This window comes from Cuculus canorus, chromosome W (genome assembly GCF_017976375.1).
Source record: "Cuculus canorus isolate bCucCan1 chromosome W, bCucCan1.pri, whole genome shotgun sequence".
Taxonomy (NCBI): domain Eukaryota; kingdom Metazoa; phylum Chordata; class Aves; order Cuculiformes; family Cuculidae; genus Cuculus; species Cuculus canorus.
The window spans coordinates 5006141-5032999 of NC_071440.1; the positions used below are offsets into that span (position 1 = coordinate 5006141).

The 26859-nt window shown below is 41.5% G+C and overlaps 1 protein-coding gene across 1 annotated transcript in view; it reads left to right on the forward strand.

Annotated features, from left to right (window-relative positions):
* The first annotated feature begins 14699 nt into the window (after window positions 1-14699).
* LOC128850303 (transcription factor RFX3-like) overlaps window positions 14700-26859 on the forward strand; it is a 116604-nt gene continuing 104444 nt past the window's right edge. Inside the window, exons 1-2 of the mRNA XM_054053340.1 lie at window positions 14700-14816; window positions 25666-25763. Coding sequence (XP_053909315.1) covers window positions 14700-14816; window positions 25666-25763 — 215 coding nt within the window. The remainder of the gene's footprint in view (window positions 14817-25665; window positions 25764-26859) is intronic.

The following is a 26859-nucleotide window of genomic DNA, read 5'->3' on the forward strand; positions in this document are numbered from 1 at the left end:
TCCAGAAATTAGCACATCATTTACATATTGTAATAGTATTTCCCCTTCTTGAGTCTGAAATGTTTCCAAAAGTTTTGACAGCACTTGTTTAAATAAGTTAGGTGAGTCTGTAAATCCTTGGGGCAAAACAGTCCATCTATATTTCTGTTTATGTCTTGTTTCTGGGTCTTCCCATTCAAATGCAAAAAGATCCCTACTATCTGGATCCAGGGGGCAAGTCCAAAAGGCATCTTTTAAATCTGTTTCACTGAACCATTTATGTTTGTGTGGAATGTTACTCATAAGAGTATAAGGATTAGGAACCATAGGGTGACACTTTATCACTATCTCATTAATCTTTCTCAGATCTTGCACTAACCGTACGAGCCATCTGATTGCTGTACTGGTAAAATCAGGGTGTTGTATGGTGACATGCAAGGTTCTAAAAGACCGTCCTTAATCAGTGTTTGTACTACAGGCTTTAAACCCATTTTTACTTCTAAAGGGATGGGATATTGTCGCTGTTTCACTATTTCACTCCTCTCTTGAAAAATTATTTTTAAGGGAGTAACATTTCCCTCCCTCGCCCACACTTTTGGATTTATTTCTTTTTCATCATCCTCTGTTAATAAGTTCATTGACACTTTTATTCCGTTTTCACAAGTTTTCAATTGCAATCCTAATTTGACTATTAAATCTCTCCCTAACAAATTGGTCCCTGCCTCAGGCACATATAACAATTGTCCAGTAATGGTTTTAGTTTCCCACTTTGATTCAGCAGTTTCAAAAAGTGATGCCACCATTCCCAATCCTCCTACCCCCCTTATTTTTAGAGTATCACTAGTCAAATTAAGTCCCGATATTTTATAAGCTAAGGACAATCTAGTTGCTCCTGTGCCCACTAAAAACACTACTTGTACTTTATTAGGCCCCACCTCTAAATTTATCAAGGTCTCTTGGTGGGACCAATCCTCAAAGAACCCCTGACCCCCCTTTTTGGAATCTATAATTGTGAGCAGCCAGTCTTCCCTTTTTAACTCAGGGCATTCTTTTTTAAGGTGGCCCACTTCTCCACATCGATAACATTTTTTCTGTATCTGTTTTTGTGGTGGTCTGGGAAAGGTGGTCCGTTCATTCCTATCATTTCTACTCCCTCTACCTTGGTTCCACTCCACACCTTGCTTCCCTTGGAGCCCTTTTTTCAGCTGGGGTTCTATTCCCTGTCTCACTACATGATATACAGTAGAAATCATCATTTTTGCCTTCTGCTTTTGCTTTTCCTCCTCCCTCCTAACATACACTTTTTGCGCTTCCCTCAAAAGAATTTCCAATGATTGCTCATTCCATCCTTCTATTTTCTGAAGGTTTTTTTGTGTATCTGGCCAGGACTTAGTCACAAAGTTAGCTTTCAACAGTCACTGAGTGACTGGTTCATTAGGACTTAGCCCTGAATACTTTCACATTCTATCTTTAAGCCTCTCCAAAAATTCAGTGGGAGTTTCATCCTTGCCTTGCTGAATTTCAAAGGCTTTAGTAAAGTTCTGGTACTGCCTCCTTGACTCCTGCAATAATTATCTCTTGTAAATCCTTCATATTTTCTCTATGTGCTGGATTGTTATTGTCCCAGTGTAGGTCTGTTGTGGGGTACTTGTCTGCTGGAATAACCCCTGGTCCCAGTGGATGCAGTCTCTCCCACTCCGGCATAGCAGCTCACCTTATCATCCCTCATTCCTCTCCATTAAACAACATGCTCAGAGTGGACATCATTTCAGCCCAGGAGTAAAACTGGGTCCCAAGAACTGATCAAATTATTCAGCTAACTCAGTGAGATCTTCCATCATGGATTTAATTTCCCTTTTAAAACTTCTCACCTCCCCACTGGATCAGTCCATGGAAAATGGTAGGGCTGTGTTTCCACCCCTGGGGCAGTTGATTCCAGGTGTATTGGATGCCCCTCCAGGAAAAGGCAGCCTGCACTCTGCTGCTAAAGAAATAGAGAAAAACACATTAGCAATATCAGCTGTGGCAGACCACCTGGCTGCCTTTGATTCCAGTTCCTATTGCAGTTCTAACATATCTGGTACAGCAGCACTAAGTGGTGGTATAACCTCATTTAGACCATGATAGTCCACTGTTAATCTCCATTCATTATTAGCCTTTCGCACAGGCTATATAGGACTGTTAAAGGGTGAACGAATTTTGCTGATCACTCCTTGGTTCTCCCGTTGACAGATCAGATCAGCTTGTGTATGGGAATCACAGAGTCTCGGTTGGTGCGATACTGTCGTCAATGCACTGTGGTGTTAGCAATTGGCACCTGTTGGTCTTCAGCCTTCAACAATCCCACAGCAGAAGGGTCCTCTGTAAGACCAGGCAAGGTAGACAGCTGTTTAATGTTCTCAGTCTCTGCAGCTGCAGTACCAAAGGCACACTTCTATGCTTTTGGGCCTTTCAAGTACCCTCTTTTAAGATAGTCAATGCCAAGGATGCACGGGGCATTAGGGCCAGTCACAATGGGGTGCTTTTCCCATTTATTCCCGGTTAGGGTCACTTCAGCCTCCACTACAATCAGTTCTTGAGATCCCCCTGTCACTCCAGAAATAATGATGGATTCTGTCCCTGTATGATTTGAGGGCAATAGGGTGCACTGTGCACCAGTATCTACAAGGGCTTTATACTTTTATGGTTCTCTTGTGCCAGGCCATTGAATCCACACAGTCCAATAAACATAATAGACTCGGTTGTCCCTCTCCTTCACCTGGCTGGAGGCAGAACACCTCTAATTTGGAACATACTACTCATCAACGAATGGGTTTATTTGGATCACAGAGGGTTGAGACCAATCCTACTTACCCACATCTTGTAGATAGGAATTAGTTTTCCATCCACTGGAGACTGGAGCAACATTTCTCCTGAAAGAAACTTTACGTGACTTTTCTTTTAACTCATGAATTCATGACTTGAGGGCAGCAGTAGTTTGCCCATTCCATCTCCTTATGTCCTCTCCATGGTCACACAGGAAAAGCCGTAGGATTCATCGTGGTGTTTGCTGGGTCTTTCGAGGTGTTTTTGTAGGAGGACATGTTTTCTTAATGGCTGAGATGTGGATCTGTGAGAAGTAGGATCCATCCTCCCTATGAGACAATTTATCAGTTTGTCAAATCCTTCAGATATTTTTTCAGATGATTTCTCCAGAGCCAAGACACAGGCCTGTAAAGGCCAAGAGTGTCTTCATGTTGTCAGAGTTTGTCAAGCACTTCACCCACGGTAGATTTACCAGCAGTTTCTCCCCAAGCCATTATTGACAATGTGTGGGAATATGTCGGTGGGGCACTCTGCATAAACTTCCCCAACAAAGCTCAGTGACATGGCAGTTCATGATCTATATTTGGACGTCATGTGCTATAGATCAACTCGCACATAGCCAGTTCTCTCAGGTACTTAATACCTTTCTCCATAGTGTTCCATCTGACCAGGCAGCATTTGATGTCATCTCTATAGGGATACCTGTCTCTTATAGCTGCCAAGAGTCATCTCCAGAGGCTAAGGATGTCTGTCTTTTTCCAAAGTGCCCTGTTAATTCCTCTGTCTCCGGCTAGGGGTCCCATCTGTTTGGCTTCTTTACCAAGTCTATGATATTAGCTCCATTGTCCCAGCACCGGAGCAACCAGGAAAGAATTGGCTCACCTGTCCAACAGCTAAAGTCTTTTCTTAGAAGTTGCAACTCCTTCATGGATAAGGATCTGATGACTACATCTGGTTCTGATTCTCTTGAATTATTCTTCTGCTGATCCTCTGATGGCACTGATTTCAAAGGGCCTTTTTGTTGTGAAGGACTCGTCAATTGTAGAGGACTTGGTGATCCTGAAGGACTCCAAAATCTCGAAGATCATGAAGGTCTCTGTGAAAGACCCTCTTCTGGTTCTTTTACTGGAATAAGAGCTGTTTCTTCTTCACCCTCATCACCGTCCTCATCCTTGCTAACAGCCTTTTCAGGCTGTTTCTCCTCCTCTCCTGAGGTTTGTTTGTTTTTCGTCTTCCTCACAGGAGCAACTGGCACCATTATGGATTCATTAGGAGTGTCTGTGACCACTGGAACCAGTATGGATTCAGTAGGAGTATTCATAGTAGCTGTCGAAGTACTTGTCACAACTGAATCTGGTTCATATTGAGTGGCTGATTCCCTGATAACTCTCAGCATAACTATGGTGTTTGTAGCTACTGGCATGGGTTTGAGTCGAGTAGCTGCTGTGCTTCTGATGACTGGTGCTGTCTGAGTAGTTACAGTGCTCATTAGTGCTGGTGCTGTCTATGTGGCTACAGTTCTTGTTTTCTGAGATACAGTGGCGACCGTCTTGGATTTTCATTTTGCAGGGCCTGTTATCGAAGCAATACGCTTGGTGGAAACTGAAGCGATTGCAGAACTCCTATGGGAGTACCTTACTAATCTAATCACATACCCCACCTGAAACACATTAAATAAATTCAGTAATAAATTCAGAAGCATTTTATTAACAACATAATGCTATTTTGTTTGAAATGTAGTGGTTGCAGTTCAGTATAGTACGAGGAAGTGTAGTTCCCCCAGTTTAGCTCCTCTGGCTGGCAGCCAAACTGAGCGTCCTCCTTATCCCAGACAAGGCCAAAAGTGTAATTAAACCCAAAGTTGGCTAAGTGATGCCCTAGATTCTCAGGTAAGATCACGGCTACACATATCGCAAGGTATATTACAATGAGGCCACAAATAACGAGTATCACTTTCATCAAGTGCTTAAAATTGATAACTGCCAAAATGATGCAGAAAGCAAGTAAGCCATAACATATCTTGTCTCACATGGCACATTGAGACAACCAGCTGTAAATAGAATTCCATGAAGGCATCATACAGTATTGTGAAATCATAATTCTCAGTAAGATAGACTACTGTAAACATTACTGAATAGATCACGCTTAGGCCATCGTTGATGTAACATGCCTTTTCCCAGTGCCTCCAATCGATAAAATACAAAGTAAAACTGAGGGTCCCTATGCAGATGACCACCACAAGTCCCATGATCCATTTGTTGGCCATTAGCACCTGCATCATTGCTGAGTATGTTATCATTTGAATCAACAGTCAGAAAAGTTTTCTTTTTCGTAATGGGGATTCAGAGAGGCAATTGGGAAGCTACGTGCTGCGTCCACCCTTGAGCGAGGTCTCCCTGCCCTTGCTGCAAGGGGCTTAGCTTTTATACCACTGAACAAACAACTTACATCACCCCAAAAATGCGGAGTCTTTGGCTCCAGCTGCTTACTGCCTCTCTTTCTCATGCTTTCTTGCACCAGCACAGTCTACTGATAATAGCAATGTGAGAAGTTACAGACTGAACAATAATGCAATGCGGATCATCCATGGGTCTCCCATATTACTCTAGGCCTCTTGATCAGGCCCTGTCACTTCATTCGGTCCTCTGATCCATGGAGGATTCGTATCCTGAATAATTAATTCATTCACAATCTAAATGTGACATAAAAATCATCTAATTGGTTTTAAAATTAGGCACAGAGGTATTGCCCTCTGCCCCCCTATTTTCCCAACTTATGTTCTGGTTACAATGATAACACAAAATAAGTAATATTGATAACAGTCTCATTGTCAGCAGATTCTCTTCCGTTTGTGAAAATCAATTGATGTTCATGTTGATCTTCATATCCATACGAGGTTTTGTGGGTAGTATCCTGTCTCTTTTCTTCCAAAGGCATCATCTTTGGCTTTCTTTGTCCCCTTCTCTTCTGCTTAAGGAGTCTTAAATTACACAGAAGCAGCTTCATGCAGCATTTGGGGATGGGAGGTTCAAAGACAAGTTACTTTATTCTAATTCTTGCTTTTTATTGTGAGGGCGATCAAACACTAGAAGAAGTTTGCCCAGAGAGGTTGTAGAGTCTCCATCTGCAGAGATACTCAAAACCCAACTGGACACAATCCTGGGCAATCTGCTCTAGGTGACTCTGCTTGATCAGAGGGGCTTGGACTAGATCATGTCAAGAGGTCCTTTCCAACCTCAACCATTCTGTGATTCATATTAACCACAGACTGCTTGGCCTGCCATCTCCTCCTGGATGGCTTTCTTGTAACAGAGGAAGCCATCCCTCAACATCAAGGTCTGGTATGGCATATGTCTCTACCACTCAATGCCTACTGGGTCGCAGCCAATAGCGGAGCTAAAAGTTCTTCTTTGTGGCAAATGCAGAGGCCAAACTAGTCTTGCCCTTGACTATGGTAAGAGGCACTTGGCCAGTCTCAATCCTTTCACCTGGTTGTTAATATAGCATTTTGCCTGCTTCATCCTGTAACAAGTTGCTACCATGGCAAAGCACAAGCAAATTTGCATTAGCAGAACAATTACAACAGAGTGCAGAAGCGCACTGAAGATGCCGGTGACCATGGTGGTGAATAAGTAGATCCGATCACACAGGATCTGCAAAATAAAATTCTACACCATCTAGTTATTTTCTCATATAGCACCTGTTTGCAGGGACATTCTGTCTAACTTTCAAAAGAATACAGTTACATAGATGAAACTTAACTCTAGCTTAAATCAAACATTCCACTTGTGTAATAGTAACTACTTCTTGTATCAAATCCCTCCTTTTCGTTTTGGAGCTTTCAATTCTTTTCTAAAGGTCCACAACACCCTTCTCCCCACAGGATAACAAGCAAGTGTATTAGGTTTGTCTATAGATCCTAGTGTGCAAAGACAAGACCACTAAATCAAGGTTAAATCAAATATGTTTTATTGTTCAAATAACCTATTACACCTGGCTATATAAAAATTTTATCAGCTTACCGACCTGTGGATTGGTGTCATTCCACCAATCAGGAGGAGATGGAGCATGGTGCTCAGGCAGTCAGAGTCGATAAGTACTGCACCTTCAGGGCATCCTCTGGTAAAAGGTGTGCACGTATTCCTTCTCAACTCCTACCTGCCCAGCCTGGCTCCTTTTATCTTTCTCGGGCACTGGCAAAGAGTTAGCAGCATTACCCTCCCCTCCGTGGCCATCGTGTGAGCAGCTGAGTGCCAACTTATTGTTTGTCCCAAGCTAATAGTGATTACACCAGGCCCTATCTCCATAACCACTACAAAGGTATTTATACCACAATGAAGACTTCTCAGAATTCATTTACACGCATTCCCTCCTCTTAGCATACACGCACTGCTCTCTGGTGGTCTTTAGGTGAAGGCTCTGAGTCTCGATTGATGTTGAACTTTTCACCTTTCCTGGCTACTCATGCTCCTTGGGCTCTGCTTCAAGGTGTTGTAAATACCAGACAGTTCCAAAGGCTTTTCTACTTTTTTTATCTGATTCCCTGCCTGTTATCTGCCTAGTTAAGTACAGTCATATGCTTTCTCACTGCAAGCTGGCTAAGAATTGTTGCTTAAGCTAGTTCACTAATTTAAAATTCGAGTGTACAATACTTTAAAAAATAATATATATATATATAATTTTTATATATATATATATCATGTCCCACAACAGACCATTATTTATTATCTCTGATACATGCCACTGCATGGTTCATTGTTGGGACATGACAATATTCAACTACTCTAAACTTACCTAATATAAAATTTGAGTATACAATACTTTAACAACTTATATGTATATCATTTGTCTCTATCATGTCCCACAATGGACTGTTATTTATTATCTCTGATACAGCAAGGCAGAATAATACCAACATTGTTAAATCTACCTCTGTTCTAGAAATATGATCCTTTTCAAAACTATGCATTTTAAACAACTTAATACCAAAAAGGTATTCCCTGTTATGACAGTGATTAACACTAAGGTTTGCAACAAGGAAACAAGCCACCCGGTCAGCTGTATTCCACTTATATGACTCAAAAATTTATTCAGCCAGTTGTTTTCTGCATCCTCTCTAAGATCCTGAGCTTGCCGGGCAACAGCTTGAATTTGTTCTAGCTACTTATTAAGATCTTCCGTTACATTTGGGATATGGATGCAACAATGACCTGTATCCAGTTTCAGATCCCCACAGACTGCATGCTCTTTGGCCAGCAAAAAATCTAAAACCAGGTGGTGTTGTAATACTGCCTTAGCATTTTCTAATAGCTGCTGTAAATTCGCATTCTGTAACATTTCTTTTACAAGTGACAAATCCATACCAATGGGAGTTGGGGTTATGCTATGATACAAGGTATGGTCTCTGATTAGGACCTGGCTAGTTAACATGGGCAGTTTATACACAAAATCACAGCCTCTGATAATAGCTACATTGCAAGCACACATTAGACATGGTCTGATTATAAATTCATTAATTTACACATATTTGCACGTAGTCCTAAAACACCCCTTCTTTGGTGTCAAAGCAAACATCACTCGCCTTAAGGGCATCTTCTTTGTATATGAATCCCAGCTCCCTTTCCAAATCTACCAATTGCCATTTCCCATCAGACACCCTCGCCCACGTGCAATGGTCCAGGGAGTAGAGCATGGGACTGGTTTGTGTTTACCCCCAGGGCTACAATGGAGTAAACTTTTTCAATGCGAGCCTCAGCCATGGTCAGGACGTGGGTGATGACTGCATTGAGGACCTGGTCATGGGTGAAGTTGACAGTCTTGGAGCTGCCACTCCTTCTCCGTGGCTGCATCCCACACAATCTTTTGGATATCGATGAGGAGGATACTGTTGTTGCTGTCTCTCAGGATACCTGCAATGACACTGCACCCACATCTAGGCCTGGATGCAACTAAGAGCACGAGAGACATTATTTTGTTCTATGCCTAGTTCTCACAATAGCACCTGATAGTCTTTTCCACCTAGGAGTTAATGCTTCTGAGTCCCAGGACTTGATATACACCCAGCCTCAAGGCTGGAAGGGATGTGCTGGTGTATCAAGCTCTAGGGATTTGTTAACAGTCACAAATTTCTGCAATTCCTGGAGAGTCTTTCCTAAAGATATCAAATAGTTATTAATGTCCAAATTCCCTTTAACAGTGATATCCCTGGAACATCAGGTTTCTTGATTAAAACTGTGTCGTCTGTCCCTTTGGCTATTATTTCAGCCTGTTCAGGAGGGCCATTTGGCTTTTGACCCCATACTTTGGCCCCATCATCAAGACTGGTGGATCCAAACCCTTTATCTCCATGAATGGTAGTGACCTGAGGTGGATCCCCCCTTATCCTCTCTTTTTTTTTTTTTTTTCTTTTTAATATATCACTAATTGTTCTATTCTGTCATGGGGTTAAATAATCAAATCTTGTTCACCATTGTTTAACAGGATTACTTTGATTTCTCCTTGATAATATGCATCAATAAGTCCTCATATAATTTAGAGAGGTAGCATTTTGTCTTTCTGTATACATCAAATTTTGTATCAACAAGAAATTGCTTTCCTATGTATCCAATAATGTCATTGTTGCTGAAGTTCTTTTTACTTCTTTGATCTCACTCTCTATTAAATCCTTATATTGTTGATACACATAGAACACACGCATATTAAACTTGTAGATATTTCACAATTACACACACACAACAATAAATCTGCGTGTGTGTTTTAGAACTTTGGTTGCCAATTTACAATCATTAACACAAATAAAATAACCACACAAAAAATACATCAAGTTTTCTTCCTGCCAATTAGGCGAGTGTTTCTTTTTTTTTTTTTTTCCCAAACATCCAGGAATTCCTGATCCACAAACACATTGATGGTCAGTGCTCCATTAAAATTTTGAAAGGTCATCTCTCCATATTTTCATAAAGCCTGTTTGAGTCTTCCACAATAATCACTGGGGTGCTCATTATTTTTATCCAAATTAAATTGCACATAGCATTAGGGTTTAGCATCACTTGCAAAGATATAGGGTTAATTCCTGCAGTTTGAATGAAAAAAAAAAAAAAACAAATAAAAAATGGCAGAGCTGTGTGAAGAAAAAAAAAACCCCAAAACCAGTTGCATTTTGAAAAGATAGGAATGGCATTCCTCCCCCACAGTACCCGCTGGCTGCAGTCCAGGAAGATAACAAAGCAACAGAGAGAATGAATTTACTCGAATAGCTGCGACTTTCTCCTCAAAACTTTGATAGCTGATTTATCCCAAACATTCTCGAGATTAGAAACTCTGCAGTGGCCACTGCCTTCTGTTAAAATTAGCCGAGCTTCTTGAAATAATTTAACTGCACACTTTGTAACTTTTCCTAATACCCCAGCTAAGGACATCCTTCTTTTTTTATACTGGATATTTTAAAATCTTGCTGTCTGCAGCCTTCCTGTTCAAAGTTCCCAGGTAAATTCACCTGTTTGCTGGCTAAATGGACATTTGAGGTGGAAGGATTCAGAGACATGTCCTAAAGTTTTCCATATATCAGGGAGAACTTTGCTCCAGAGTCAACTAAGGTTCTTCAAAATATCTGAAGCCCTTGGCTGTCATTTCATTCTCATTTATTACACTGGACTATCTTCCTAGTCTCTTTCCATGGGTATAAGCCAGAATATGACTCCAAATCCTCCCTTTCCCCTGGAACATCTGATCCACCCACAGGGGCCCACCGCACGCAGATAGGGAGTCCTGTTGAGCTTCAGGAGGAGGTGCCACAGGATGAGTTACCCCTATATCTTTGGGTTTAGAATTTTTGCACTTGCCAATCATTTTCAGTGGGATACTTAGTATTATACCATCGAGCTGCAAAAGCTGATAAATTTGTGTTCTGAATGTCATTTTGGAATGCACCTTGCATAAAGGAATCTGAAACTCAGAATTAAAACATTTCTTATAGTCTATTTCATCTAAGTTCACCCTTACTGCTCCCTGATCATGCAAACGCACCATTCAAGAGGGCAGGGATTCCCCTGGCTTCTATCTAAACCTTTTAATTATATCATTTAGTTCATGTTCTATCAGGATCCCACTGCACATCTGCTCCCATAATCATCGAATGCACTTTCTTATGATTTATAGTCATCCCCTCCTTTTCCTGTATTTATACTGCGCAACCCATATTGCAGCTCTTTCAGCTACAGTCTGATAAACGTCTAACTTATTGGCAAGGAACTTATTCTGACACTGTAACATTGTGATTTGATTCTACAAATCAAACATCTGTGGCTCCATGTGGGTGCATTCTGACAACAATCAATCTCTTTGTTGGTGCTGTCTCAGATATGCTGTTAACAAGAACCACACTTACACTATCTTTCCTTTTTCATTATGTAGTTTCTGCATATATTTTAACACATATAATGGTTAAACCTTTTTTAACCGTTCTTTCCAATATTTGCACGGTCCTCCCACTTAAGCCCACTCAAGTGCTAAAGAGCTATATGGGAGGTCTTTCCATCTGGGAATCTCAGAAGGGGTGTCTTCCTCTCATTTATCCTCTTGCTTAGATTTAAACAAAACCAGCATTTTATTCCGTCACCTGTCCGACTATGCCAAATGTTTTACCACAAAGAGGAGCCTTTAGCAAAAATCATCATAAAAGCCCAGATTCTCAAATACTCAGTGAAATCAAGTTTTACTCAAGTTATTACAGCAAGAAAGAAAACAAATTATTAGTAGTGATCAACCACAAGTTAACAGTAACAGCTTGCAAAGGCAAAATGTCTAATCATTGCCATAAGAGAATAAGTACAGTGATTAAGGAAGATGCATCACCAATTGCTTTATCATCATCCAGATCCATAGTTGCTGGGGGTGGGGTGGGTGGTTCCTTTTCGTAGTGGGAATTCAGAGAGGCAATTGGGAAGCCATGTGATGCATCCACCTGTGACGTTGCAAGTGCGTCCACTTGCTGCAAGGGGCTTAGCTTTTATACCATTGAACAAACAACTTACATCACCCCCAAAACATGGAGTCTCTGGCCCCAGCTACTTACTGCCTCTCTTTCTCACCCTTTCTTGCACCAAGAATAGCACAGCGCAATCACATTGATAATAAAATACTTTCTCACACTCTTATGTATTAAGAATAGCACAGCACAATTCTACTGATAATAGAAGTGTAGAAAGTTACAGACTGAACAGTGCACATAGCAATGCAATACGAATCATCCATGGGTCACCCATATTATTTCAGGCCTGTCGATCAGGCCCTGTCACTTATAGTAATTTTCTCAAAAGCAGCACAAACCAGCTGCTCGCTTTAATTTCCAACCCTTCAGCTCTCAAGGAAAAAAAACTGTAACACTTTCTAGTTGTACTTTGCAAATCTCATCCTGATAAGCTTTGAAAAAATGGAGCTTCAGGCTTGCAGTGCTGCCACTCTGCCAAGTGAAACTTATCAGCAGAGCTGGCCGAAGTTACTGGCTGAGCTGCTGCCTGCACTGAGCCTCATAGCACAGCCTTTTTTTTTCCTGCATTCCCAGATGAGCTATCCGAGCAAGTTAGGTGGGCAAATGATCTGGAGCGGTTCAGAGGGGTCTGGATTGGTTTGTTTTGGCCCAATTCACCTCCCCACGTTGGGCACCAAGAAATAGAATGCCTGATAAGCCTTCTACAGTGAGACAAGTAGCTTGGTGTATAAGGGGAAAACAGTGGATGTTGTTTAATGGACGGTGAGATGGACTGGAACTGACTGAATGGCCAGGTCCAGAGGATCAAAATTCAGTTGAAAGCTAGTCACTAATGATGTCCCTCAGGATTCTATACTGGGACCAACACTTTTTTTCTGTTCATTAATGACCTGGAAAACAGGACAGAGTGCATCCTCAACAAGTTTTCAGATAATACAAAACTGGCAGGTGTGGCTGATATACCAGATGTTTTGCTGCCATTCAGAGAGACCTCGACAGGCAGGAGAACTGGGCAGAGAAGAATCTCATGAAGTTTAACAGGTGGAAACAGAAAGTCTTGCGTTTGGGGAGGACTTACTCCAGGTGCCAGTACAGTCCACAGGCTGACTAGCTAGAAAGTAGCTTTGCAGAGAAGGAAATGGGTATACTGGTGGACAAGAAGCTGAACGTGAGCCAGCAATGCACTCTCATGGCAAAAAAGGCCAACAGTATGCCTGGATGCATTAGGAAGAGCACTGCTAGGAGGTTGAGGTAGATCCTTCCTCTCTACTTGGACAGCACCAGGTTGTCTAAATGTTGTGGAGCTCTGTCCTTGGATATATTAAGAACCTAACTGGACATGACCCTGAGCAACTTGCCTTAGGTGACCCTATTTTGAGCAGGAGGATTGGACTAGATGATCTCAAGAGGTCCCTTCCAACCTAAATGATTCTGTGATTCTGTGCAAAATTGAGGGATTGTTTAATTCCTAGTATGTATGAGTCATCCTCAGTCTTCTTTCTGATACTCTAAATAGGTTTTCTTTGTAGGGCATTTTCCTTTGTTGGTGGACCATTTCTGTGCTCTATCTAGATTTTGAATATTCCTCTTAAAAATGTCAGTGCTGCAAACTTGTGTACTTTTCTAGTGTGTGTCTCCGTATTTTAATAGGGATAAAATCCCTGTATATAACTCCAGTGATTACATTAACACTTTCTGCTAAAGCAAGCTTACGTGAGTCATTTTTTCACCATGACCTTAAAAATTATTTTCAGGGTCTTCTTTTCAGGTTTCAACCCCTCATTCTATCACCTGCTAGAGCTTTAAATCATCATTTGAATATGAAGAATTTATAGTGCAACTCAGTAAATCAGAAAAAAGACAGCTTTGAAGAATGGGTAGTAATTTGCAAGCTGATGGGAGGTCTTTGACTTATTTCTGATTTTTATGAGTTGTTCCTGAAGTCACATAAATAAGTGAGAAAAATTTCTGTTCATTTACATTATTAAATAAGATATTTTGAGTGCAAGTAAGGTAATAGGAAACTATGAATATTTCAATACATAAGAATTTGAAGTGTTTCAGGGAAGAAAACAAAGAGAGAATTTTTTTCTGGCATTGCATATTTTACCTGTTGTGTTCTTACAGTATACTTTATTCAGTGTATGTTAGTTCTTTCTGAAAGCTGACAATATTGGAGGTGCTGTAATTTACTTCTGTTGTGATTGCTATAGAAATTACTCTTTTAGTTCTTTAGAACTGTGATGAGTTGGTATGAAATGTTTTCAGTGTTCAGCTTAATTGCATTGATTATTGCAAGTCTTTTTGTGAAGGCATGCTTAATTAAAAACTAAACATTTATATGTGCAGCTTCCAGAATTATGTTTGTGCACATAGGTGGCTTAAAGTGTGTTGTCTTAATATGGTATAAGGTTTTGAGTCTCCTCTCAAAATTTGACAATAGTTGCGTCTAATGTATGCAACTGTAGTTAGAGAAGAATCAGGCCCGTGAATGGATTTTTTTCTAAAAGTTCTTTACCTCAAAGCAGTAAGTAGGTTCGTGTACACATGGCTTCTGACTTGATATGTGTATTTGTTGTCGCAAAGCAGACTGTAAACTGTTAGAAAAAACATTAAGTTCAAAGTTTATAGTATTCTCTTCTTGATGTGCTGCAAGCTCTAAGCAGACCTTAGATTAATCAAAGCAATAATATATAATAGATTTTTAAAATAATTTAGTACAAAGCAGCATTTTAAAAAAGGAAAAATAAATGAAGTATATCCATGTACTCATGTAATAGTATGTGAAAAAATCTTTAGCTAATCCCAAGATAGGATTTTGAGTGAATATTTTCCTTTTAAGATCCGAATAAGGATAAGTGACAAAAAGCAAAGAAGTTTCTGCTGAACTTTTAATTTTACATTTTAATTTTATTTAGAGACCACGATGCAGACATCAGAGACTGGGTCGGACACAGGTTCGACTGTGACTTTACAGGCATCTGTGGCTGGCCAGGCAGCAGTGCCCACACAGGTAGTACAGCAGGTACCGGTTCAGCAACAGGTAGGTGTCTGTTAATTTGGGGAAAACAAAAATCCCTGACAAGACAAAATGATGCATTTCAACAGATGCAGTGAAGAACTGATTTTGTACAAGGCTGCAAATACAACTGTTTTACACTGTTTTATTCAATTTTATTTTGCTGTAACTAAAATAGCTACATAAGCAGACATGCAGTTTTCAGGGTTTATTTCTTGACCTAGAATATCTGGCAACCACCAGAAATACATATGCATGATTCTAAAAGCAGATTACTATGAAATGTGTGCAATATCTCATAAAAAATTACATTCATTTAAGTAACTGAATAGTCACGTTTATTCCTTCGAAAAGTCAATAAGGAATATGGAATTTTTTAAACTAAATGCAATATAGATGTAAAATACAAAAGCAATGTAATTTTGTACCTCTAAGCAGAACTTCCTGCAGGTTCTTGCCAACTGCAGAAAGGTATTTGAAGTAAAACTATATGTAATGCATAATTTGGATTTGCCAGAGAATTAAAGGGGTTTCTGAAGCAGCCAGCTCAGCACACACTTCTGTGACATGATTAATCACCTATGCAATCGCATCAACATTAGAGGGAGTGCTGCATGGGAAGATTAAGTAGGGAAGTAGAGTTAGAAAACAGGAACTGAATGTGAAAAGCTATGACTTTTGTCCAAGACTTCTTTAATATGTGTAACTTAGCTTTATTTAAAAAAAAAATATTTGTTCCAGTTGGAAGGGACCTACGATGATCATCTAGTCCAACTGCCTGACCATTTCAGGGCTGACCGAAAGCATTGTCCAAATACCTCTTAAACACTGACAGGTTTGAGGCATTGACCACCACTCTAGGAAGCCTGTTCCGGTGATTGATCACAACCACACCCCCCCCCCCCCCCCCCCCCCAAAGAAATGTTTCCTAATATCTAGTCTGAACCTCCCCTGATGCAGCTTTGAACTATTCCCACTCATCCTGTCACAGGATATCAGGGAGACGAGATCAGCACCTCCCTCTCCACTTCTCCTCCATTCCACTGTCACTGTTTTAGGTCCTCTGGGTGACATCTGATGTTCTTTTTCAGCATAATTTGGCTTTACAGTTGTTTCAAAATCAGCACTATTAAAAATGAGAATGACTTGTTAAATTATCTAAGTCTTTTTCTGTGCTAGTGAATCACTTATCTAAAATAAAATTTCTAGCATTTTGTTAAGTTTAGTTTTAAAATTTAAGGTGATTAATTTTTCTGCATTTCTTGGCAATGCTGTTTAACTGCTTCATGTTTCACTAATAATTTTTCCTGGTATACAGACTCGGTTTTAATGTCTCATATTTCCATTCATATCACTTCTACTTATATTATAATGCATCTCAGAATAAATTTGGTGTTTTATTTTTAACCCCCCCTCAAAAAAAAAAAAAACCCAACAAACCCCCCAAAAATTTCAGCAAAACATTTAAGCATTGTACTTAATATGAATTTAAATGCTTAACTTTGTGTACTCGCTCAAAGTACATCCCTACTAAGTTAAGAATTGGCTGAAATCACAGAATGGTTGTGGTTGGAAGGGACCTCTGGAGGTCATCTTGTCCAACCTCCTGCTCAAAGAGGGCCACCTACAGGCAGTTGCCCAGGACCGTGTCCAGATGGCTTTTGAATATCTCCAAGGAGGGAGACTCCACAATCTCTCTGGGTAACCTGTTCCAGTGCTCAGTCACTGTCACAGTAAAGAAGTGTTTCCTTATGTTCAGATGGAACCTCTGGTGTTTCCATTTGTGCCCGTTGTCTCTTGTCCTGTCACTAGGCACCACTGAAAAGAGCCTGGCTCCATCTTCTATGTACCTTCCCTTCATGTATTTATATATGCTGATAAGATTCCCCTTGCCCCAAGCCTTCTCTTGTCTAGGCTAAACAGTCCCAGCTGGGAGCCCAGAACTGGACACAGGACTCCAGGTACACAGTACTCAACTGGTGCTGAATAAAGGGGAAGGATCACCTACCTGGACCTACTGGCAATACTTTGCCTGATGCAGCCCAAGTATACCAGTAGCCCTCTTTGTGGTAAGGGCACGCTGCTGGCTCACGTTCAACTTGGTGTTTACCAGGACCCACAGGTCCTTTTCTGCAAAGCTGCTTTCCAGCTGGTTGCTTCCCCGGCATGCACGGGCTCGTTCCTCCCCGGGGGCAGGACTTGGCACTCCTCCCTGTTGAAGTACATGAGGTTCCTGTCAGCTCATTTCTATGGCCTGTTGATATCTCTCTGAATGACATTCTCCAAAAGACTTTTTACAAAATATCTTTTCCAGCAGTTGCTAGGTCCCTCCAGAATAGCAGAAAAAGGGTGCTTCTAGCACATACCCATAATGAAAGGCCATAGGGGAAGCTGTTACAGTTTTTCGTCAGTACCCTTTTGTCATAAACCACCTTCTGCTTCTTCTGGAGGACCTGGTTTCTACTGCCCATTTCTGCATCTTCCTGACAATATAGCACTGTTTTATCAAAGTCTTTTGGGGGTCATTGCTGTGTGTATTTATGCTGTAATCCGACATGAGCTACCTCAGTGCCTCAAAATTGATCTTTTCTCTGTTGCATTTACATTGATGCCTTTAACCTTTAAACACTTTCCTCCAGAGTGCAGGTAGCAGGACCCCCAAGTACTTTTCTGCCAAGCTGCCTTCCAGCTGGTTGGCCCCCAGCCTGTACTGGTGCATGGGGTTATTCTTCCCTAGGTGCAGTATGTGGTGCTTCCCCCTTTTTGAACTTCATGAGGTTCCTCTCAGTCCATTTCTAAAGCCTTTTGAGGTCCCTCTGGATGGCAGCACGACCCCCTGGCATATCAGTCACTCCTCCCAGTTTGGTGTCATCAGCAAATGGCTGGAGGTTAGCTTTGCCCCATCATCCAGATCATTAATTAATACGTTGAACGAGACTGGACCAGGTATTGGCCCCTGGGGTTCACTGCTAGTTACTGGCCTTCAGCTTGACTTTGTGCCACTGAAAGGCTTTTGATGAATTAGGACTTTTATATCGATCTCTCTCTTTAACTTAAATCTTTATTATAGAATCATGGAATGGTTGAGGTTGGAAGGGACCACTGGAGGTCATCCCCCCTGCTCAAGCAGGGTCACCTAGAGCTGTTTCCCTAAGAACATGTCATGAGGGCTTTTGAATATCTCCAAATGAGGGAAAATCCACAACCTCCCTGGGAAACCTGTTCCAGTGCTCAGTCACCCACACAGTGAAAAAGTGTTTCTTGATGTTCAGATGGAACTTCTTGTGTTTTAGTTTGTGCCTATTGCCTCTTGTCCTTTAACTGAGCACAACTGAAAAGACCCTGGCTCCATCTTCTTTGCACTTTCCCTTCAGGTATTCGTACACATAATGAGATTCCCCCTTGAGACGCTGGGCTAAACAGCCCCAACTCTCTCGTCCAACTAGACTTTGTGCCCTTGATCACCACCCTCTGGGCTTGGACATTCAGCCAGTTTTCAGTCCACCTCACTGTCTGCTCATCCAGCCCATATTTCAACAGCTTCTCTATGAGGACCTTATAGGAGACAGTGTCAAAGGCCTTTCTGAAGTCTAGGTAGACCACATCCACTGCTCTCCCCTGGTCTACCAGGCCAGTTATTTAATTCTAAAAGGTTATTAAGCTTGTCAAGCATGACTTTCCCTTGGTGAATCCATAATGACTACTCCTGATTATTGTCATTCATGTGCCATGCAATGGTTCATTGGATTAGTTGCTCCATCACCTTCCCAGGGACTGAGGTGTAGCGGACCAGCCTGTAGATCCCTGGGCCATGTTTCTTGAAGACAGGAGTGTTTTTTGCTTTCCTCCAGTCCTCGGGCACCTATCCTAAACATTATGATTATTCAAAGATTATTGAGAGTGGCTTCACAACGACATCAGACAGCTCCCTCAGCACTCATAGGTGCATCTTATCAGGGCCCATTAGGATAAAGTCTTTCTAATACACTAACTTTGTAAATGAACCTTCTGTGATGCTTGGAGTTAAACTTTCTTGGAGGCTTAGTGTGGTTAACTCTTTTTAAGCTTTGCTTAAAACTTTTAATAACTAGATATAGTTTATATCAGCATATATTTTCAATAAGATATTACTTATCTTTCAGTGTTGCTATTTCCAATAATTTTGTTTCACTGAATATTTCATCTGTATTTTGGACTAATTTGTGATTACACTGGGTTGTATTTTTTCAGTTGAGTCTTATTTTGAAAGTAGAAGTCATGTAAGGTTTCAGAAAGGAATGTTAGGGCATCAAGCTGGCCAAGGAAGACGAGTTTTCTGCAATATTTTGTGTAAACTGAAGAGGTGGTGGATATGTTGTGAAAACAGATGCAGATGATTCTGCGGTGACTGAGACAGTATACGAAGGAGATACTGGTTTAGAGAGAGGAAAGAAGAGTAGATGATGAAAGTATTGAGAAAAGGAATTGAATGTGTAGGGTAAGGAAAAGGAAGAGTAAAGATGTGAATCTAGTATACTACTAGGAAATGTGATGAAGAATGTGGGTAAGAGAGGTGCTTTTCCACTGTAGGAAAAGAAAAGGCTAGCCGGCATGAAAACAATCTCTTCGATGAAGAGTGGTTTTGCTCTGAACAATTAAATGAACATATTATACATTTGCTTAAATTTGAATTTATGAGCACATGCTTTAGGAGCAGACTACTTCAGGTGAAGATGAAAAATTCACAAGAAATAAGTTATTTAAAAAAATCCTTTCCTGTAGTTATGGGTGGGATAATTTTTCAACGACTAAATTACTTTCTGTGAAAATAAATCTTTTCTTTGCGCACTGACAATATAACTATGGCTTTCATAAAAGTCTGATATGGTGCTCCAAATGAATTAAAAAAAATCCTTAATGAAAATCTAATATTCCCTTCTTAGTGTAGTGGCAGCGGTTTCACAGGTGTTTTCAAGCAACACAGAAATTGTCATTTTTGGCACCTCAAATGGTGAAGGGAGAAACTGATACATGTGCAAATAAAAAGTAGCAAAAGCAAGGCCTAAAAGCGAGGAGCATAATTAAATACCATTTAATATCCTGCAGAATTTTTCTTAGTTTTATGTTTCCTCAAATATGATTTTCCATTCATGTATCATTCCTGTTTTAGCATGCACTCTTAGAGCATGAGGTAGCAAGCTTATAAGGCTTTTAAATTCATCTCACTGACCTTATGGTTTATGCCATGCAATACAGAAGAATTTGAAGAGTGACATTAAAAACAAGTGTTTAATAGAGTTTAGAAAGTGTATCCATGCATCAAAAGTTACACAAAACAAAACTTCCTATTTGGCATAGACTATGACCAGAGCATTCAGAAATAATTGTGTCATTAAACTGAACATGCACACTTTTGCTAATCAAAATTGGAGCTTAATGCAAAGACAGATTTAACATATGAGAAACAGTCATGAACTTATTTTGGTCATTTATCTAAATACCAACATTACAGCTTGCACTACTTTCCAAAAGTATTCTAGACTAATTAATGTATTAAGATGACCTTTTTTTCTGAGAACAGAAAGCCTTGCACATCCAACTTTTTTTAAGGCACTGCACTTGATTATATTGTTTTATTTTAAGTGGGGTTCATAAATCCTTACTTATTTTACCCTGGTATTTTTCTCTTAACCTTCTTAGTACTTTTAATGCAAACACTTTTATCTAAAATCAAAATTCTGTGCATAGTTTTATCTTCCTTTAATGGTAAGAGATGTGTTTTTTGAATTTGGGAAATTATAGTTCAGGAACGCTGTTAAGGGATAGCAGGCCAATGTCAGTTTATGTAAAGGTTCGCATGGGAAATCAGCAAACTGCTGATTTTTCTATTTAACCATCAAAAAGATTACATCTCAAAAAGAGTACGTGACCGATGACTGACAGAAACATCTGGTTTTCTGTCATCCTTGAACAGTCTTATTCAAAGGAATGTGTTGGGTTTTTTTCTGAATTAAGGTTTTTATATAAATTTTTCCTTAGATGTTGTGGTTTAACCCCAGCCAGCAACTAAGCCCCATACAGCCACTCCCTCCCTCCCCCTCAGCAGGATGGAGGAAGAGAATTGGAAGGGTAAGAGTGAGAAAACTTGTGGGTTGAGATAAAAATAGTTTAATAATTAAAACTAGTAGTAATAAAAATAATAAATTATAAGGAAAAGAGGAAAAAATAACAAAGAGATAATCATAAACCCCAAGGAGGACAAGTGATGCAAATGAAAACAATCGCTCACCACCAGACGACCGATGCCTAGCCAGTCCCTGAGCAGTGCCCGCCCTGCCAAATTTGCCCCTAATTTTGCTGCTGATCATGATGTCATATGGTATGGAGTATCCCATTGGTCAGTTGAGGTCAGCTTTCCCAACTGTGTCCCCTCCCAAATCCTCGTGCACCCCTAGCCTACTTGCTGGCAGGACGGTGTGAGGAGCAGAAAAGGCCTTGACTCTGTGTCAGCACTGCTCAGTAGTAACTAAAACATCCCTGTGTTATCAGCACCATTTCCAGAACAAATCCAAAACATAGACCCATATGGGCTACTATGAAGAAATTTAACTCTGTCCTAGCCAAACCCAGTATATTAGGTCAACAATGAAGTTTAGAATCTCATTTTGAAGTATATGAGTTAATGGTGGAAAATGAGGAGTAGGAATTTTATAGAACGTAGTGAGGATGATGAAGGTCTCCTAAATAAAATGTTCTTAAAGAGCTCTTGTAGATGATGCATCGCGTGCATGAGAACCAGATTCTTCTAGGATTACATTGAATTTTTAGGACCTACTCTGACAGGTCAAAGGTTGCCTGTTAACAGCACATGTAAATTGTGATTTAGAGGCTTGTATTGTATAGAGATAAACTGGAGTAAAAAAATCCAGAAAAGCAGCATATAGATAACCAAATGAAGTTTTCTTCCTTACTAAATATAGTTCCTAAGCTCGGTGTGAAGCACGCAGTTCTTGTTCTTGTGCTTTGCAGATAGTTCTGTCTTTGGCATTGAAAATGCCCATAGTCTCAAGGGTATGCATCTCCAGTGTTAGTACTCCACTTAGCATATTACAGACTTGCATCACAATATTACACTCTGTGTTATTTAGTAATTGTGAGAACAGGGATGTCCCATGACTGAGTGTGTTGTTTAGAAACCATTAGATGCACTGAAGCACTAGTCTTTATTTTTATAAGGTAAACAGATGAGGAGGATGGCTCCCACAGCCTAGAAACATCCCCTAGACTGCAGCATCCTCAAATGAACATCAAAACAATCTCTGTGAAAAAGAAGAGTTATTGTCTTGGGGGATTCCCTTCTGAAGGGAACAGAGATCCCTATGTGCAGATCGGACCCACTTCACAAGGAGGTCTGCTGCCTGCCTGGGGCCTCAGTGAAAGACATCACTAGAAAACTTCCTTCCCTGGTAAAACCCACAGATTATTACCCTCTGCTAGTGTTCCAAATAGGCAACAATGACATCCAGAGGAGGAAGCTGAGGGCAATTAAGAGCGACTTCAAGGCTCTAGGGATAATGGTGAAGGGCTCTGGGACACAAGTAGTGTTTACCTCCATTCCAACAAGGAACGTAGAGGGAGAGATCAAGAAAAATCAGTCGATTAATACCTGGCTCCAAACCTGGTGTGAGGAGCAAAACTTTGGTTTTTTTGATCATGGACTGGCCTATGCACCTCCAGGCTTCCTTACCAGAGATGGGGCATGCTTGTCTCCTAGGGGTACTAAAAATCTAGCAGGGCTCATTAACAGAGCTTTAAACTAGACGTGAAGGGGGAGGGGGATGAAGCCAGGCTAGTCAGGAGTGAACCTGGGAGTGGCACTCAAGTGCCTGAGGGATGGTGTACCGGTGAGGACCTCCAGTATATCAACTCAGAGCACGTGGGGGCAAGTACATCTAGTGACAGAAAAGATGTAATTGGCACTGATGGGTTAGATAATCCAAGTAACGGTCATTTGGGAATGAACACTATTCCCTTTATGAGAGCTGAGGGAATAACAGCCCAGCTGAAGTGCATGTACACCAATGCATGCAGCATGGGCAATAAACAGGAGGAACTGGAAGCTATTGTAGGGCAAGGAGACTACGATGTAGTTGCCATCATGGAAACGTGGTGGGGCGACTCGTATAACTGGAGTGCTGCTATGGTGGGATGTAAACTCTTCAGGTGGAACAGGAAAGGTAGGAGAGGTGGTGGGGTGGCCTTCTATGTTAGAGAGTACTTTGATTCCCTCGAGCTCGATTATGGTGATGTCAGGATCGAGCGGCTGTGGGTAAAAATCAGAGGAGCCCACAAGAAGGCAGATATTGCTATGGGAGTCTGTTATAGACCACCCAGCCAAGAAGAAGAAGCTGATGAGCTCTTCTATAAACAGCTGGGAGAAGTCTCAAGATCGCTGGCTCTTGTCCTTGTGGGAGGCTTTAATCTTCCGGATGTCTGCTGGAGGTACAATAGAGCAGAGAGGAAGCAGTCTAGGAGGTTCCTGGAGTGCGTGGAAGACAATTTCCTCACACAACCGGTGAATGAGCCGACAAGGGAAAATGCCCTCCTGGACCTGCTGTTTGTGAACAGAGAAGGCCTTGTGGGGGATGTGACGGCTGGAGGACGCCTGGTGCAAAGCGATCATGACATGGTAGAATTCTCAGTTCTAGGTGAGGAGGGGGGTTAGCAGAATGCTCACATTAAACTTCCAGAAGGCAGACTTTGGACTGTTCAGAAGGCTGGTTGATTAAGTCCCATGGGAGACATTCCTTAAGGGCAAGGGAGCCCAAGTGGGCTGGGTGCTCTTCAAGAAGGAAATCTTGGCAGCGCAGGAGCAAGCTGTCCCCACGTGCCAGAAAATGATCCATTGGGGAAAAAAACCAGCCTGGTTGAGCAGGGAGATGTGGGTGGACATCAAAAAAAAAAAGAGGAATGTCTATGAACTTTGGAAGAAGGGACAGGTGTCTTGAGTGGACTACAAGGAGGAAGTTAGATCGTGCAGAGGAAAAATCAGGAGGGCTAAAGCCCAACTAGAGCTCAGATTGGCCAAGTCGGTGAAAGATAATAAAAAATCTTTCTATAAATACATTAATAGTAAAAGGAGGACCAGGGAGAATATTCAGTCCTTATTGGATGCAAAGGGAAGAACTGTGACAAAGGATCAAGGCTGAGCTACTTAATGCCTTCTTTGCCTTGGTCTTTAATAGTAAGGAAAGTTGTTCTCTGTGTGTACATCCTCAGGAGCTAGAAGAGCAGAACAAAGCTCCCATGTTCCAAGAGGAAGTGGTTAGAGACTTGCTTGGCCAATTAGACACTCAAAAGTCTACGGGGCCAGATGGGATCCACCAGAGGGTATCGAAGGAGCTGGTGGATGTGCTTGCCAAACCCCTTTCCATCATCTTCCAGCAGTCCTGGCTGACTGGGGAAGTTCCACTTGGCTGGAGGCTGGCTGAGATTATACCCATCTACAAGAAGGGTTGCAGGGAGGATCCAGGAAACTCCAGGCCTGTCAGTCTGACCTCAGTGCCGGGGAAGGTCATGGAACTGGTGATCTTGAGTGCTATCATACAGCACATGCAAGAGAACCGGGTGATCAGGCCCAGTCAACACGGGTTCATGAAAGGCAGGTCCTGCCAAACTAACCTGATTGCCTTCTATGACAAGGTGACCCGCTTACTGGATGAGGGAAAGGCTGTGGATGTAGTCTTCTTGGACTTCAGTAAAGCCTTTGACACAGTTTCTCACAGCATTCTGCTTAGGAAACTGGCTGCCTCTGGCCTGGACAGGCGCACCCTCTCCTAGGCAGGAAAACTGGTTGGATGGCCTGGCCCAAAGAGTGGTGGTAAATGGAGTTAACTCCAGCTGGAGGCCAGTCACAAGTGGTGCCCCCCAGGGCTCAGTGCTGGGTCCAGCACTGTTCAATGTCTTTATCAATGACCTGGATGAGGGGACCGAATGCACCCTAAGTAAGTTTGTGGACGACACTAAGCTGTGTCGGAGGCTCTTCAAAGGGATATGAACAGGCCGGACTGCTGGGCTGAGACCAATGGCCTGAGGTCTAACAAGGCCAAATACTGGGTCCTGTGTTGGGGCACAACAACCCTGTGCAGTGCTACAGACTAGGGGAAGAGTGGCTAGAAAGCTGCCTGGAAGTGAAGGACCCGGGGGTGTTGGTTGACAGCCGACTGAACATGAGCCAGCAGTGTGCCCAGGTGGCCAAGAAGGCCAATGGCATCTTGGCTTGCATCAGAAACGGCGTGGCCAGCAGGTCCAGGGAGGTTATTCTGCCCCTGTACTCAGCACTGGTGAGATCGCACCTCAAATCCTGTGTTCAGTTCTGGGCCCCTCGCTACAAGATGGATGTTGAGGCTCTGGAGCGTGTCCAGAGAAGAGCAACGAAGCTGGTGAAGGAGCTGGAAAACAAGTCTTGCAAGGAGCGGCTGAGGAAACTGGGGTTGTTTATCCTTGAGAAGAGGAGGCTGAGGGGAGACCTTATTGCTCTCTACAACTACCTGAAAGGAGGTTGTGGAGAGGAGGGAGCTGGCCTCTTCTCCCAAGTGACAGGGGACAGGACAAGGGGGAATGGCCTCAAGCTCTGCCATGGGAGGTTCAGGCTGGACATCAGGAAAAAATAATTTCACAGAAAGAGTCATTGAGCCCTGGAACAGGCTGCCCAGGGAGGTGGTTGAGTCACCATCCCTGGAGGTATTTAAAAGATGGGTAGATGAGGTGCTCAGGGACATGGTTTAGTAGTTGTTAGGAATGGTTGGAGTCGATGATCCTAGAGGTCTTTTCCAACCTAGTGATTCTGTGATTCTATGAAACTATCCTATATTTCTGGTGTTCTTGTTTACAGGTACAGCAAGTACAAACTGTGCAACAGGTACAGCATGTCTACCCAGCCCAGGTTCAGTATGTGGAGGGAAGTGACACAGTCTACACAAACGGAACTATGTAAGTTGATTATTGATCAAAATTAGAATGTTTGCTAACATATGAAGTTAAATGCACATTCTTTTAATGACATCATATGGGCTACTGTATTTTAAGAAGCAAAGAAAATTATTGAACAAAAACTTTATTTTTTGACATTTTAAATCATTATTTGGGTGAAAACAAGTTGAATTTACATCACTTGAATTAATCTAAAATGAATTCAGGTAATTGTTACAGTTGGACATAGTGGGAAGTTATATATGCAGCATTTTGTTGTTTGGGGAAAAAACTTAAGTTTATGGACAAGTTTTAAGTTATGTTGATAGGAAAGATTATCTTAAGTTGTCATGATATGATCATTTGTGTAATAAAGAAGTCTTCATGTGGGCCTCCTATACTTCTAGTTGAAATTCTACTGGAAAGTTCCTAAGTTGCTGAGGCAGCTGCAGTCATTACTTACAGAAACCAATTATGTAATTTTTTTACTGTGTTTAGTGCAATGAGGTACATATTTAAATTTTTTTCCAAAGGAAGAAAGGGAGAGGAATGAGAATATGTCCTTTTGTTTCTCTCTCAGACTCTTCTATTTCCTGTGCTTTTCTTGCTTCAATGAACATGCTTTTCTGCCATGAAGTTCTTTTCTCTCATGTGCAAAATTAATATCTAGTTAAGTTCTTAGGTTCTAGTACCTAATCTATGAACAAAGAGTCTATTCTATTCCATATATAAGGGCCTAGGATATATGGCTGAAGGAAGCTATCCTGTTCAGAGAAAGGAGCAAGTACTAAACCTGTAGTGGGAATGGAAAATGTTCCATGACTATTAACATGGATATCTTTCACTCTCCTTTTATGGTCATGTGCTAGCTGGATTCTAAGATAACCTTCAAGCCCTCCCAAGAGATCATTTACACGTGAAAACAGCAACTAGGGCCAGTCAGTGAGCAGGAAAAGAAAATATGAGTTGGCTGGTTAAGATGACTGGGACTGTGATCCAGTAAGCAGGAAAGGGTTCTGGTCTTAGATAAAGAGCTGGTGCAAGTGACTGGAAAGGCAAGAGCCAAGAACCAGTGGGTAGAAAGAAGAAAGTATGGTGGCAGACATACAAAAGTAAC